The following is a 15,699-nucleotide window of genomic DNA, read 5'->3' on the forward strand; positions in this document are numbered from 1 at the left end:
GTTTTTAGAACTGATAGAGATTTTAGATATCACCTAGTCCAATCTTGGCTAAGGAAAGACAAATGAATTTCTTGAGGTCACACAGCTATGGTACAGTTGGGGCATGAATGTAGATAAATGAAGTTATCACTTTTTTAAGACTTATTTATTCATTTAATGACTTCTTTATTTATGAAAGAGAGAACATGTGATGCTGGGGATCAAACTCAGGACCTCATGCTTGAGAGTCCAATGCTTTATTCACTGCACCATTTCCAGGGTTACACTATCACTTTTTTTCAGTTTTGGAGAAAAAAAATTGCCATAAGTGTTTATTGCTGGAGATCAGCGCTTGCATAATAAATCCACCACTCCCAGCAACCTTTTTTTTCTCTTTTAGTTTGATAGGGCAGAGATAAATTAAGACAGGAGGGGAAGAAAGGGAGGGAGTCATGGAAAGAGAAAAAGACAGAGAGAGACTCCTTCCCCAGTTTCTCTCTGTCCTATCCAATAAGATGGGGGAGGGGTAGAAAGACGGGTAGATAGCATAATGGTTATGCAAAGAGACTCTCATACTTGAGGCTCCAAAGTTCCAGGTTCAATCCCCCATATGCCTTAAACAAGATCTTAGCAGTGCTCTGGTAAAAATAAATAAATAAATAAATAAAGTGGAGTGGGGGGAGGAAGTGGCGCACCTAGTGGAATGGACATGTTATAGTGCTCAAGAACCCGGGTTTGAGCCCCCAGAGCCCACCTGCAGGGGGAATACTTTGCAAGTGGTGAAACAGTGCTGCAGGTGTCTCTCTTTCTCTCTTCTTGATTTCTAGCTATCTCTTTCCAATAAACAAATAAAAGACAATAAAAAAAGGAAAAATGGCCACTAGGAGCAATGGATTCCCAGTGCCAGCACCAAGCCCCAGTGATAATCCTGGGGGCGAGAGAGAGAGAGAGAGAGAGAGAGAGTTAGCTGAGTCACTGTTTCATCACTCATGAAGATTCCCCCCTGCAGATGGGGATCTGAGGCTTGAACATGGGTCTTTGAGCATGATAATGTGTGCATTCTACCTTAGTGTGCCACTGCCAGGTGTGTGTGTGTGTGTGTGTGTGTGTGTGTGTGTGTGTGTGTGTGTGTGTGTGTGTGTAAATTTTATTTTTTATGAAAGGGAGAGAGTCAGAGATGGCAGTCCAGAGCATTGCTCAGCTCAGTTCTGGTTTAAGAAAATACTGAGGACTGAACCTGGGACCTCTAGAGCCTCAGACATACAAGGTGGTGCTCTAACAGGCTAGGCTATTTCCCTAGTCCATCACAATGATTAACACAAGGATGGTTAAAGAACAGTGGGTGTCAGCAGAGGGAGGTAGCAACAACTACATTTGACAGCTATCTTGCTTCAGGGAAGTGACTGACAAATGCTGCGCTGAAAGGAGCAAGAAAGGTAAGGAGTGGCCAGGTGAACAGCTCATCTGGTAGAGCAACGGACTTGCATGTCTGAGCTTCCTGTGTTGATTCCTGGCACTGCACATGCCAAGCAGTGCTCTGCCTTATCTCCTTTCTGTCTCATGTGAAACTATTTCTCTCTCATATGTAAGAAGCAACCAATCTTTATGCCTTCTTTTTAAAATATTTTTTTTGTTATCTTTATTGGATAGAGACAGCTAGAAATAAGTGAGGGAAGAGGGAAATAGAGAGGAAGAGAGACACCTGCAGCCCTGCTTCACCACTTGCAAAGCTTCTCCCCTTCAGATGAGGACTGGGGGCTTGAACCTGGGTCCTTTCGCATTGTAACATTTGCACTCAACCTGGTGTGCCACCACCCAGCCCCAAGTAAACAAATCTTCAAATAAAAAGACCATGATCGTGAGGAATATTTAAATACTTGTACCATGATGTTAAATAATAACAAAAGAAAATCATTTTGGTTTTGTTCTCAGGAGGTAAAAATATTACATAAATGTCTGAGTGAGGTAAGAGCTATGGCTTGTATATCCACTTGTAAAAAGAAATGTTAGACTAGGTACTGGTGAGATAGCTCAAATGGGAGGGCCCCTGCCTTGACACATGCATGATCAAGGTCTGAGGTTCAGGCACACCACACAGGAGTTCTATGGCACTGGAAGTCACATTTTTAAAATTTTTTTAAATTTATTTTCTCTTTTGTTGCCCTTGTTTTTCTTTTCTTTTTTTTTATTGTTGTTATAGGTATTACTGTTGTTGTTGATGATGATGATGTCATCATTGTTAGACAGGACAGAGAGAAATGGAGAGAGGACAGGAAGACAGAGAGAGGGAGAGAAAGATAGACACCTGCAGGGGGTCGGGTGGTGGCGGCGCAGTGGGTTAAGCGCATGTGGCGCAAAGCGCAGGGACCGGCGTAAGGATCCCGGTTCGAGCCCCCAGCTCCCCACCTGCAGGGGAGTCGCTTCACAGGCGGTGAAGCAGGTCTGCAGGTGTCTATCTTCCTCTCCCCTTCTCTGTCTTCCCCTCCTCTCTCCATTTCTCTCTGTCCTATCCAACAACGAATTGCGTCAACAAGGGCAATAATAATAACCACAACGAAGTTACAACAAGGGCAACAAAAGGGGGAAAAAAAAATGGCCTCCAGGAGCGGTGGATTCATGGTGCAGGCACCGAGCTCAGCAATAACCCTGGAGGAGGAAAAAAAAAAAAAAAGATAGACACCTGCAGACCTGCTTCACCACCTGTGAAATGATTCCTCTACAGGTGGGGAGCCGGGACTTGAACCAGGTTCCTTACACCGGTCCTTGCGCTTTGCACCACGTGTGCTTAATATAGCTTGTATATTTTTTTAAAATTTGTTTATTTTTAATGAGAGAGATACAAAGAGAAAGAGGGAGAACAGGCCAGTGTACTGCTCAACTTTGGCTTATGGTGGTGCCGGGGATTAAACCTGGGACCTCTGAACCTCAGGAATGAAAGTCTTTTGCATAGACATTATGTCATCTCCCTGCCCAGAATTCTAAAGGAGTGATTGCACTCTAACACCACAGTCACTCTCAAGCAAAGAAACTATGATTCGGAGACAAAGAAACACCTAGAGAGACAACTACATGGAGTTCAACTGCTCAGCCCAGCAGAGCAGCTGGGTAAATTTTCCAATCATGTACCCATATTGTGATATAAATGAAGAATTTAACATTACAGATTTGAAGAGGGCAATGCAAAATTTACACAGCAAGGAAAGTGACATGGTTATTCACTCAACCATGCCAGTTTAGAGATTTCCAGGTGCCAAACATTAAAAGGGGGCAAAAGAAATAGTAATGTGAACAGCCTGGGAGGCAGTACAGTGGCTAAAGCTCTGGACCTGATAGCATGAGAGTCCGTGACAGAGATGCTCCAGTGCTTTCTCTCATTAATAAATAAATACTTACTAACAATACATACCAGATACACAGCTTGAAAAAGCTTCCCCAAGGGAGTTGGGCAGTAGCGCAGTGGGTTAAGTGCATGTGGCAGGAAGCGCAAGGACCTGTGTAAGCATCCCAGTTCGAGCCCTGAATCCCCAACTGCAGAGAGCCCTGGCTTCCCAACAGGCAGTGAAGCAGGTCTGCAGGTGTTTATCTTTCTCTCCCCCTGTGTCTTCCCCTCCTCTCTCCATTTCTCTCTGTCCTATCTAACAACGACAACATCAATGACAACATTAACTACAACAACAATAAAAAACAAGGGCAACAAAAGGGAAAATAAGTAAATAAATATATTTAAAAAAACTTTTAGAAAAAGCTTCCCCAAAAGCCTAACAATAGCAACTACTCAATGAGCACTGTGTGCTACACACTTTACATGTATAACCTCACTTAATCCACACAAAGCCTTCAACATAGCTATCATAATATCAACTTTAGGGAAAATGAACAGATTAAGGAAAAGGGCACAGTAGGAGAGTCAGCATTTAGTGGCCAGGGAGGTTGTTGAGTAGATAAAACATAGGGCTTGCAGGTGTGAGACCTCAGATTTGATCCCTGGCACTACATATGTGGAGAGGCATTCTGTTTTCTTCTTTCATATAAATAAATACATCTGAAAAAAAAAAAGACGAAGTGAAAATCAGGGTTTAGAGCCTATGTTTGTTTCCTTCCAAAAGCCAATGTTCTTTCTTTCTGTTGTACTATCCTATCCCACTTTGTGGAATCATGAGATCTCACACACACTGTAAAATGACTGGCTGTCAGCTCTGTGAGGTGAGCTCTGTGAAGATAAGGCTTGAGTACCCTGTTCACTGCTGCATCTGGTGATCAATAAATATTCGTTAAGTGAAGGCATGGAATATCAGGGAGGCCTAGAGAGATCAGGCAATGTACTCAAGATTACACAGCCACAATCTGATAGAATCAAGTTTTTAATTCTAAATCCTATGCACTATGAACTGATGGTACATCCTAGAGCACTCTGAGCTCTGTGTGTCCAGGGGGAGAAAGTGGGGCGCTGGGGCAGAGGAGATAAATAACTAACAGGTAAAAATAACAGAAGACTTTTTTTTTTAAATTCCAAGTTTAAATGCTACATTGGTGAAGTTAAGCCTCATGATTGTGACAAAAAGAGGTAAATTTGAAGCAATCTGTAAGAAGATGACGGGTGTGAGTTAAAGATGATACAGTAGGGAGTTGGGCAGTAGCTCAGAGGGTTAAGCGCAGGTGGCACAAAGCGCAAGGACCAGCCTAAGGGTCCCGGTTCGAGCCCCGGGCTCCCCACTTGCAGGGGGGGGGGTCGCTTCACAGGTGGTGAAGCAGGTCTGCAGGTGTCTATCTTTCTCTTCCCCTTATCTGTCCATTTTTCTCTGTCCTATCCAACAACGATGACATCAATAACAACTACAAAACAATGAAAAACAACAAGGGCAACAAAAAAAGGGAAAATAAATATATATATATTTTTAAAGATGATACAGTAAAATACTGCTGGGTCTGGGACTACTCTGAGCACAACCCAAAGTAAATTATATTCATGGGAAAAGAGCCAATCCCCAAATACTATGCCATCAGTCACAAGGATGTGTGGGCATATGCCAATGGCAGTTTTGCCTATTAATTGAAGCAGAATAAGTGGTTCCATGTGGTGAAGGATTTCTGAGCCAAATCAGCAGAGATTCTGCTTGCCTAAAGCTGAATTATCTGCCAAACTTTCCCAAACTACTGGCTGGACACCCAGACTGGAAATAAGAAGCTCAAGAATAGCGAGAAGGACTGTGGTAGGAGGTAGGGAGGTAAGAGTGGTGAATCAGTGTGGAGTCTGAAGCCTGACTGATTGTTCTTTGTCAGTACAATCCCTTCATTCCTGCATCCTTTCTAAAGAATGAAAAAAGGGGTGGTGGGAATTGTGTGGAATTGTACCCCTCTTATCCTATGGTTTTGTCAGTGTTTGCTTTTTATAAATAAAAAAAGAAAAGAAAAAAGGGCTAGCGGGTTGCTCTGCTTAGAAACCAAACCAGGGGCTCTCCAGGCACACAGGCAAAAAACAAAACAAAACACTTATTTGTAATTTGAATAAATCCTTACAAATTCCCCAAAGGATAGATTCATGTTCAGAGTGATCATTCCCACTACAACTATGTTCAGAGGCAAAGATCATCCCTTGGTCTCAATGTAACGAAACCCAAAGCATCGAGAGGAGAACAATAGCTGAACTATCATATAGTCCAGTTAAATCTAGGAACTGTGCTAGAAAAAGAAGTATATTCCTTTTTGATGAATTTCCAAATTGTATGCATTTGCATTCCCCACACCTACCAGAGTGCCTTCCTCGTAGTACAAGTTCAAAATGCAGAACAAAGAGAGACTGGCAGTAAATGTCTCACTGGGCACATGCAGGGAAATGAATCTATAAATCTCTATTCATAAGGATTTGGGGGTTTGTATGACCAGGATTTAAGAGTGAGAGGAAAATAAATATTTTGTCAAAGAAATATGAACTTACAAATTTGAGATAACATACATTGGGTTTTTTTTTTATTCCATTTTGTTGCCCTTGTTGTTCTATTGTTGTTGTTGATGTCACTGTTGTTGGATAGGACAGAGAGAAATGGAGAGAGGAAGGGAAGACAGAGAGGCGGAAAGAAAGAGACACCTGCAGACCTGCTTCACCGCCTGTGAAGCGACTCCCCCGCAGGTGGGGAGCCCGGGGCTCCAACCAAGATCCTTATGATGGTCCTTGTGCTTTGCACCACCTGCGCTTAACCCGCTGCGCTACCTCCTGACCCCCTGGGTTTTTTTTTAATTTTCCCTTTTGTTGCCCTTGTTTTTTATTGTTGCTGTAGTTATTATTGTTGCTATTGATGTCGTTGCTGTTGGATAGGACAGAGAGAGATGGAGAGAGGAGAGGAAGACAGAGAGAGGGAGAAAAAGACAGACACCCGCAGACCTGCTTCACTGCCTGTGAAGGGACCCACCTGCAGGTGGGGAGCCGGGGGCTTGAACCAGGATCCTTACACCACTCCTTGCGCTTGTCATACATTGGTTTTTAAACATCAGTTATGTGTCAGGTACATCAATTCATTTACTCTACATCATAACCCTTGAGGAAACTGAAGTTCAGTGAGGTGAAGTCACTTCCCCGAAGGCACAGCAGGTGAGTGACATAGACTTAACCTGGTATTTCATCCAGACCTGCCTGATTCCAAAGCTAGCGTTTATACGTTACTACATTTCATCACAGATGAAAAGAAAAGTACAAAGTACTTTTCACAGTACAGAGAAAACCCTGCAACCTTTCTCTGTAGTGTTAAACTATAAAGATAGAGACAGAGTCATTTCCAGGCCAAGCAGAATATGGTCAAGAAGAAAGATGTCTTAGACATTCTGGGCCTAAATGTTGTCTCTCATTTTCTTCAGTATTTGCTCCTTGTTAAGCTATAAACCTGAAGTTTGAATTATGCACTGGATAAACAAAAACAACAAAATCCTCCAGCTTTCATTCTTTTTTTTTAATATTTATTTATTCCCTTTTGTTGCTCTTGTTTTTTATTGTTGTAGTTATTATTGTTGTTGATATTGATGTCATCATTGTTGGATAGAACAGAGAGAAATGGAGAGAGGAGGGGAAGACAGAGGGGGTAGAGAAAGACACCCACAGACCTGCTTCACCGCCTGTGAAGCGACTCCCCTGCAGGTGGTGGGGAGCCGGGGGCTCGAACCGAGATCCTTATGCAGGTCCTTGCGCTACGGGCCGCATGCACTTAACCCTCTGCGCTACCGCCCCACTCCCTCAAGCCTTCATTATTAAAAACAAAAACAAGGACTAGCTGAAGGATCCCGGTTCGAGTCCGGCTCCCCACCTGCAGGGGGGTCACTTCACAGGCAGTGAAGCAGGTCTGCGGGTATCTATCTTTCTCTCCCCCTCTTTGTCTTCCCCTCCTCTCTCCATTTCTCTCTGTCCTATCCAACAACGACGACATCAATAACAACAACAATAATAACTACAAGAATAAAAAGAAAGGGTAACAAAAGGGAAAATAAATATTTAAAAATATTTCTTTAAAAGACAAAAAACAACTCATAGATATTAGGCTTTTTTTTTTTTAAATGAAGACTTCTAGTGGAAACAGGGGTTTTTGCCTGGCTCATTTCCACAGAATTTAACATTGAGAGAGCCAAGGCCTGAGATTTATCCTCAGTTTCTGGGCAAGCGCCAGGAAAACAGAGCCAACCAGACACAGAGGCTGGAGTTGTGAGGCTCCATACTAAAAAAGACACCAGAGTGAGGTACTAAGTCATCAGAAGCTGGTGTGAGCACAAAAGTTAAGGGTTCAGATTTAAAGGCAGAGTTATTGTGACACACCCTACCTAACCCTCCACCCCCAACCCCAGCAACTCTGAAGTAGTCCTGAACATATTTCAGAGTAATGGCAATTAAGAAAATCAAGAAAAGTCAAAAACTAAAAAAAAAAAAAAAAAGTCTTGAAAAGTCAAGACTAAAGAAATGGAATAAATTAACTGGTGGTGGGGCATTGCTGGGGTCACAGAGGAAAAACTGAGAAGGTCTGGCTGAGAGACAGTTCGTCAGATGAAAGACAAGATCGCACACAATGGGGACGGGTCCTCTAGTGCAGAGAGACGCGAAGGCGAAGGCGTTAAAACTATGGAAGCAACTCCATCTCCAAGCAGAAAACATTGGGAAGAAAAGAGGGCGGTTATGTTTACAAAAAGGCCCCTGGAGGAGACAGTAGTAACTCAATAAAGGTGGGGGGGGGGGGCTAAACGTGTGTGAAGGGGGGAGAGTGTGTGTGTGTGTGTGTGTGTGTGTGTGTGTGTGTGTGTGTGTGTGTGTGTGTGTGTGTGTGTGTGTGTGTGTGTGTGTGTGTGTGTGTGTGTGTGTGTAGGTCTCTGTGTGTGTAGCTCAGAAAGAAACTCCCCAAAAGGAAATGCATGTGAGGGCTTTGCGCCAGGAAAAGCGGTCCAGAGGACTGTGGGAGCAAGACCGCCCGGGAGGAGGGGGCGGAGGGACGTCCCGCAGGAGGCCGGATCCCACAGACTCACCTCGGCCGTAGCCCTGGGTGTGCTTGGCGAAGCTCCTCACCACGGCCTCCACAGCCTCGCGCAGCACCGCAGGGCTGCCGGCCGCCCCCGCCGGTAGCTGCAGCCCCGCGGCCCCCGCCAGGAGCAGGGGCGGCGGGGGCGGGGCGGGGGGCGGCGGGGGACCCGCGGGGGGTGTGGCGGAGGCAGCCACAGCCCCGGTCACTCCGGGTCGTAGCGCTCTCAGAGTGCTCCTCCCGCTAGTGCCCACCCCGGGCTGCAGGCGCTGCGCTCGCATCGTCTCCATCCCGGCTGCCGGCGGAGGAGCGTCCCGGAGCCTGCCAGCCTGGCGAGCTAACGGTCCAGCCGCCTCCGCCAGCTAGCGCCCGGAGACTGAAGGCGGCGCCGAAGCCCAGCCCGTCAGTCACACCAGAGCGGGACCCGGCCAGGGCCTATGCCAATCACCAGCGAGGGGGCGGGAACTGACGGCTTCCGGCTCTTCTATAGGCAGACTGTGTCAGAGGGCGGGGTTCTGAGCAACCAATTGCAAAGAGAAAGAGACCGTATCCTCTATAAGGGGGAAGATTAGCTTTGGGTAGATTTTGGGAATCATGAGTCCAGAACCAGAAAGCTGCCAGAGCTCTTGCAGAGGGACTTATGTGCGGGCAGGGTGGAAAGGTGAACTGCATACAGAGGGAGAGAATGCTTTAGAGATCATTTGCCCAACCATTTCCTTTAGTAGATGTAGGTGTAAGTGTAGATGTAGAAACTTAGAGAAATGTGGTATGACTTGTCCAAGATCACACATGCTTGGTGGAGGAGCTAAAGCGAAGAAAGATACTGATTTTCAAAGAGCATGTATGCTATATGTCACACATTATTTAGTGTACTTTAGAGCCTTGTCTTTTAATAATCACAGTTATTAATTCAATTTATAATAAAAACATTGACACTCAGAGAGAAGCTAGCTATATCAACCAAAATTAAATAGATAAAAGGTGACAAAGGGAAGGGGTTCAGACATAGGTCTTCTGATTCCCAGGTATTTTTGGGGGGGTGGATATGTGCGTGTGTAGACTGGGGTCTCATACATGCACCATTTCATCTCTCTGGGCCAATTTATTTATTTATTTTTTATAGAGGCCAAGAGAGTGAAAGGGACTACACCACTGAAGCCTCTTCAACAAGAGGAGGAGAGTGCTCTGAACCTGGGTCACACACATGGCAAAGCAGCACACTATCCAAGTGAACTATTTTACCACGACTGGGCCCCTTTTTTTATTCAGAGAGAAGAGAGGGAGCGAGAGAGAGAGAGAGAGAGTCCAAGACCATAACACTGGAGTTCCCCTGCCTACCCTAATGTTGTACCACCTCCCATGTGGTGCTGGGGTTGGAATCTGGGCTTCCAGCATGGCAAGGCACACACATATTCCCTGGTGAGTTATCTTTGGACCTTGATATATATATATATATATATATATATATATATATATATTTTTTTTTTTTTAATTATACCACATTCTTGAGTACTGTTTAGAGTTCACCTATTCTCCTAAATTGGGAGATGAAAATACAATGAGAGATTCCCTTTACCTCTTATCAGAGCAAGAAAATGTTGTAATACATGCAGAAAGCCAGAAATCTGAGAAGCCCAGGCAACAGACTTTTTAAAAGTATGTGAGCCAGAAAGACAACTCAACCTGTCAGATCACAACAAACCACACACCTGAGATCCCAGAAGCCAAAGGTTCAATCTCTGGTGCCTCTGTTTGCCAGAGATGAGCAGTTCTTCCATCTCTGTCTTTTTCCTTTCACACTCTCTCATAATGAAGTAGGTAAATTAGAAAGAAATAAAGGGACTGGGAAGATGGTGTCAGCAGTAATGCAACAGACTTTCATGTCTGAGGTACCAGTGGTCCCAACTTCAATCCCCAGTACCACCAAAAGCCAAAACTGAGCAGTTCTCAGGAAAGCACACACATACACAGAAAGACAGACAGACACACACACACACACACACACACACACACACACACACACACTAAGGGCCAGAGAAATAACTCACTTGGATAGTGTGCTGCTTTGCCGTGTTTTCAACCCAAGTTCAAGCCTGGATTCTACCAAATTGAAGGAAGCTTCAGTGCTGAGAGGGGAGAGAGGGAGAGAAAGAAAGAGAGAGAGAGAAAGAGGAAGCTTCTCTCTCTCACTCACTGCCCTTCTGCTTCTCTATCTCTAGCTAATATATAAATACAGTTACAAAATAAAAGGTGCCCTGGGCTCAGGAGATGATTCAGGATTCAGAGAATGAAGTTTACAGTGCATGGGGATCTGGTTTTCATCCCCCAGCACCACAAGAGAGTACCATGGACAGCACCAAGAGAATTTCTATGGATGGTTAAACTGTGCTTTGAAGTCTCTCCTGCCTTTTTTCTTAAGTATATAGACTAAAACACGAGTTCTATTCTATGTAGAATAGAACTAGAACTACTCAATGGTATTGCACAACCTATCATGCCTGCATGAAACTCTCAGTTTATTCCCTAATTCATACAGAACTTGTCAGACTAGGTTCCTCTGATTACATACATACAACCTTTGTCAGTTGGCCATAATGCCATTTTTAGCTATGTGAGGCTATACTCTACTCTTTGTCTCACCAAATCTCTTCCACTTTTCATGCTGCAGGGACTCAGAAATCAAGTATGAGGAAATATAAACCTGAAGTAGAAGTAAATGGGTAAAATTCACTTTGTGAGATGAATGTTAGAGCTCAAGGAGGGGGGAAATGTGAGTGGTCAAGAAATAGAAAGCTTGAAACAGTGACAATCTACTGGCATCTATCTGTTGGGGGGAGGCTGTAGAAACCTTTAAAGACTTTGAGGGTGGACATAGGAGAGCTGGGGGAAAATGAAAACCTGTGAATTCCTCAGTGCCATCAAGACATTTGCCTTTTTTTCCACAACCATAGAAGGTGAATGGTGCCTCCAAGTATCCCTTAGATCATTATTGTTATAGCTAACATCACTTTCTCCCCACTCCTCATTCTCCAACCCCACCACCCTCAAACAGGAATGGAAAAAAAAAAACAGAGACTTCTGAACACATTTATTTGATATGTTAAGGGGAGAGTGACTTGAGATTAATCCCACAACTACTTTTCAGGGTGTTTATAAGATCAGACAGACAAAACAGCAGCTTTGGAGTCCATGACCTCCCCACTGGGGAAATGAGACAACCTGTTGTATTGATCAGCAGAACCCAGTGGGGCTAGAAAGCTGGAAGTTGAGAAGCCTAGAGCAGGGAGGGTGACAGCAAAACTGAGGCTGGGGGATTGCTGCAGGAAAACCCTACGAAGAGTGGAGAAGGCCTCCTGAAAAGTGGTTAGGGTTGGAAGCTGGGGTTGAAAAAGGAGCCAGACCTGAACAGAGAAGCAAGACCTGCTCAATGTGGTGGGGTAATCACCCAGAAGCATGAGCAGGCTGTGTCTCAGGGCACACATGAAATGCCAGGGGGTACTTCTGCAGGAAGGCAAAAAGATTCAAGGCTCCCCAGGGGTACGGGTCCCCCACTGCTTTTGAACAAATGCTAGTGAGTTTGGGACCCACTGGGGGCCCTAGCACAAGTATGTGTGTGTGTGAGTGTGTGTGTATGTGTTGCCTGTGGGTACACAAGTAATTCCCATGTGCATGTGCATGTGCATGTGCAGTGACCAGGGCATGAATGCATGTGTCTAGATGCCCAGTAAATAGACTACTCACCCTTCCCTTTGAATACGAGTACTGTGCTTGTGGACACGTTTCCCCAGATGTGCGTGCACCGTGCCCATGAGCACATGCAAGAGCCCCCCAGGTCCGAGGTGTGTGTGTGAGCTGATTCTTCCCACCTGCTCCTGCAAGGTCCTGCTCCCCGCCCTCTGTGTCCTCTCCCTGGTCTCAACGCCCTGGCTCCCCTGGCCCACCTAGACTCTGGAAGCCTCCTAGAAGGCGGAGCTGCTCAGTCTGCATGGAGTGACGCCTCACCAGCTTTCGCTTGGTCCTGGGAGAGCCGGGCGCCCCCGCCTGGGGAGGGGCAGGCAGCGAAGGCGCCCGACCCCCGGCTTGGGGGCGAATGTCAGGGATGGGAGGGTGGGGACTGACGTTGAGCGGGGGCAGGAAGCCGGGCCTGGTTTGCGAGATGTGGTCCAGAAGCAAAGTCCCCGAGCCCCTCCGCTCCAGCAGCCCGGGGCTCCTCCTCCGCCCGCTCAACGGAGACACTGCCCCCGGGAGGCTCTCCTGGGACTGGCGCGGGGAGGGGACCGAGCCGGCGGGAGGGAGGGTCAGCGGGGAGGCGCTGTAGCGGCGGCGCTCCAGGGACAAGCGGCTGCACTCCGGAGAATCCGGACAGAGACTGCCGGGGCCATCGAGCTCCACCGGCTCCATGCGGCTCAGTTTTTGCCTCAGTCCCGCAGGGGGTCCAGGCTCCTGCGCCTCGGGCGCGGTGTTCCGGCGCGAGAGGGCCCCCCAACCCGCCACTCTCTCCGCCCACGGGGGCGGGTCCTCTGCGCCCTCGGTGCTGTGACGCCGCGACAGCCGGGGTCGGCCGCTCAGGGTCAGGCCGTTGAGTTCCGCAGTCAGGCGCTCAACCCCTGGCCTCCCTTCGGCGGGCGGGACGGGCTGGGGAGGTGCCACCAGCCCCCAGGGCTCGGAGTTGAGCCTCTTGAGAGGTTTGGGAGGGTGACGGGGAGGTTTGGGGACCGGCTCGGAAGGGGAGGAGTCATCGGGGGGCTTGGGGAGAGGGAACTCAAACACGTCCCTCTTCTCCTCCTCCTCCTGCGCGCGGGGAGACAGCAAGCCCCGGCCCCCGCCTCCCCCTCCGCCTCCGGCCGTTTGCAGCTGGATCTCCGACGGCGACGTGCACACCCCCGGGCTGGGAGGGGCGGGAACGGGATCCTCCACCCCCGGGGACGGCGGGGAATTGAGATACTGCCGGGTCTTCTTGGTGCCCGAGGGCGAAGTGTCCGTGGTGATGATGATGACCTCGGTGCCCTTGGCCTTGCAGGCGTCCAGCAGCGTGGCGAGGGTCTCGCGGTCCCCGCGGTCCAGGGCGTGGACGAGCGCCGAGGCGCCCGCGTGGTCCCGCACCGAGGGGTCCGCTCCGTGGGCGAGGAGCAGCGAAGCCACAGCGGCGCCCCCACCTCCGGCACAGGCGTGCATGAGCGCGGTGCGCCCCAGGCGGTCGGCGATGTTGGGGTCCGCGCCTTGTTCCAGGAGGTAGCGTACCATGCGCGCCTTGTTCTGCGGGTCGTCGTAGCGGGCACGGCAGGCTGCCATCAGCGCGGTCTCGCCCTGGGCATCACCCTCGTTCACGTAGGCGCCCCCCTCCAGAAGCAAACGGGCCAAGCGCAGCTTACCCTGACCCACGGCCCGAAGGAGAGCGTGGCCCTCTGTGTGCAGCATAGCTGCGGTTGGGGCGAGCACGCTGATGGAGCGGGGGCCGGGGCCGGCTGAGGAGATGGCTAGGGACGTGGGTGTGGTGACTGGCGAGGACCAGGGGGCTCAAAGACCAAGCCGATCCCTGTGAGAAAAAAGAGATCGGATGGACAGATTCAGACAGGGACACTGAGCCTACCTACGGTGGACAGACCTGGCGTGGGGTATAGGGCGCTTTCTGCACCTCACCGGGCCCTGCCTCTAACTCATGCCTTTGAGCCACCCCCACCCGGCAGCGCATGCCTGAGGAGGTGGGAAGGGTGCACCCGCATTGAAGAACGAGCGTGTGCAAACGCGTACGTGCACGCGCAGGAACATCGGCACCCCCACCCTCACCCCACGGCTTATCAGACCTTACCCGCACCCCCCTTCTCTTATCCGAACTTGGAATCCCGCTTTCTGGGATGCTGAACATCACCCACCCACATACATGGACCCATACATTCACACACATCTCCATTCCTAACCTCTTTTAGGTTGCCACAGCCCCATAAATTGAGGGGGGGGAGGGAAGCAGCTTGCGATTGGGACCTAAAACGGCTGCTGCTGGTGGTGGTGGTGGTGGTGGTGGGGAGAACTGGGGCTTTTTTTTTTCCCTGCTAAGCTCCCCATCACTCCTCGCTCTTTCCCCTCCCAGCCAGTGCGGCCAAATAGATACCTGAATGTCCGCAGAACCTCCACTGGGCCAAGGCTGAAGCCAGGGCCACGGAGCAGCCGGGGTGGCGGGGCCAGGTTTCCGGGGACCCACATGGCTTTGGGGGGCACCCGGATTCCCTTGGTTTCAGTATGTGCGCCCAGGCACCGGATCCTGTTCCTCCTCCCGGTGCGCCCCGGGCACAGCGCCGGCTCCAGAGGAGAGAAGCTGGGGGGTGGGGGGGCGGTGGAGGCGGAGCTCTGTCTTGCTATTTATAGCCTTGTCTCTGCGGGTGGGGGCGTCAGGCACCAAACCGTTACCCCACCCATGCACACTGAAGCCCTCAAAACCTACAGGCTCCAATCCTGACTCCCTTTGCTTGGCGGATCTATCCCTTAGTCCGGACAAACCTAAATGTTCCTTAGGAGACTCCTCCGCGACCCAGATTTGGGACCCTCCCAATGCTTCCCAAGCGCCAGCAAATCCCCGACACCGCGCCGCGTGTTTGTGCGCGCCTGTGCGCCAGACCTGACCTGCCATGCAGGGCACACGGCACACTATGCAGAGAGGTGGAGAGAGGCGATTGGCATCCACAGGCATAGTCCATACTGTGCAGAGAAAGACAGGGAATCTGGCTGCCTGTTCTAAATGTCAACAAGAGCTGGAATCTGATACCGCAATACACTCCCCCCCCCACCTCCCCCGAAATGCAACGCAAAGCATTGAACCTCGGCTGCTTGTATACCTCTTAAATAAGAAAGAGGAGAGGGGCATTTTTGCACCAGTAAGGGGCATTTTCAGACCTCTTCTCCCCAAATTCTTGGTGGAAAAGAGACAGAACAGATGCGGAGAAGAGTGAACCTTCTAACACACACTTGCTCACTGTATTTCTCCACTCAGTCTTGTTTAGACGCTCCCATCTCGCTCAAAGGTGCCTCTCCGAATAGTTTCTATGTCTTCTCTCCCCCTATCTGTCGCAATTGGTCTCTCTCGCTATCTATCTCTGCTTCCTCTTGCCACCTGCCCTGTCTCCATGGTTACCATAGCTTTCATCTGCATATTTTGGGAATGAGCTTGTGTCCAGCAGAAAGGCATCACGGGAAGTAGAGGATAAGGAAAATAACCCTAAGGACTTGGAAAACTCACCTA

At 48.8% G+C, this 15,699-nt stretch overlaps 2 protein-coding genes across 2 annotated transcripts in view; both read right to left on the minus strand.

The window, feature by feature from the left end:
* LIX1L (limb and CNS expressed 1 like) overlaps positions 1-8,876 on the minus strand; it is a 33,841-nt gene extending 24,965 nt beyond the window's left edge. The window contains exon 1 of the mRNA XM_007538689.3: positions 8,473-8,876. Within this exon, the coding sequence (XP_007538751.1) occupies positions 8,473-8,755 (283 nt within the window). The 5' untranslated portion in view covers positions 8,756-8,876. The remainder of the gene's footprint in view (positions 1-8,472) is intronic.
* Positions 8,877-11,538: 2,662 nt separating this feature from the next.
* ANKRD34A (ankyrin repeat domain 34A) lies at positions 11,539-15,154 on the minus strand. Its single transcript, XM_007538690.3, has 2 exons — positions 14,575-15,154; positions 11,539-14,001 (listed from the first exon to the last, which is right to left on the minus strand). Exon 2 carries the CDS (start codon positions 13,881-13,883, stop codon positions 12,381-12,383), a length of 1,503 nt encoding a protein of 500 aa, XP_007538752.1. The 5' UTR covers positions 13,884-14,001; positions 14,575-15,154; the 3' UTR covers positions 11,539-12,380.
* Positions 15,155-15,699: the final 545 nt, after the last annotated feature.

The sequence above is a fragment of the Erinaceus europaeus genome, chromosome 11, assembly GCF_950295315.1.
Source record: "Erinaceus europaeus chromosome 11, mEriEur2.1, whole genome shotgun sequence".
NCBI classification, from domain to species: domain Eukaryota; kingdom Metazoa; phylum Chordata; class Mammalia; order Eulipotyphla; family Erinaceidae; genus Erinaceus; species Erinaceus europaeus.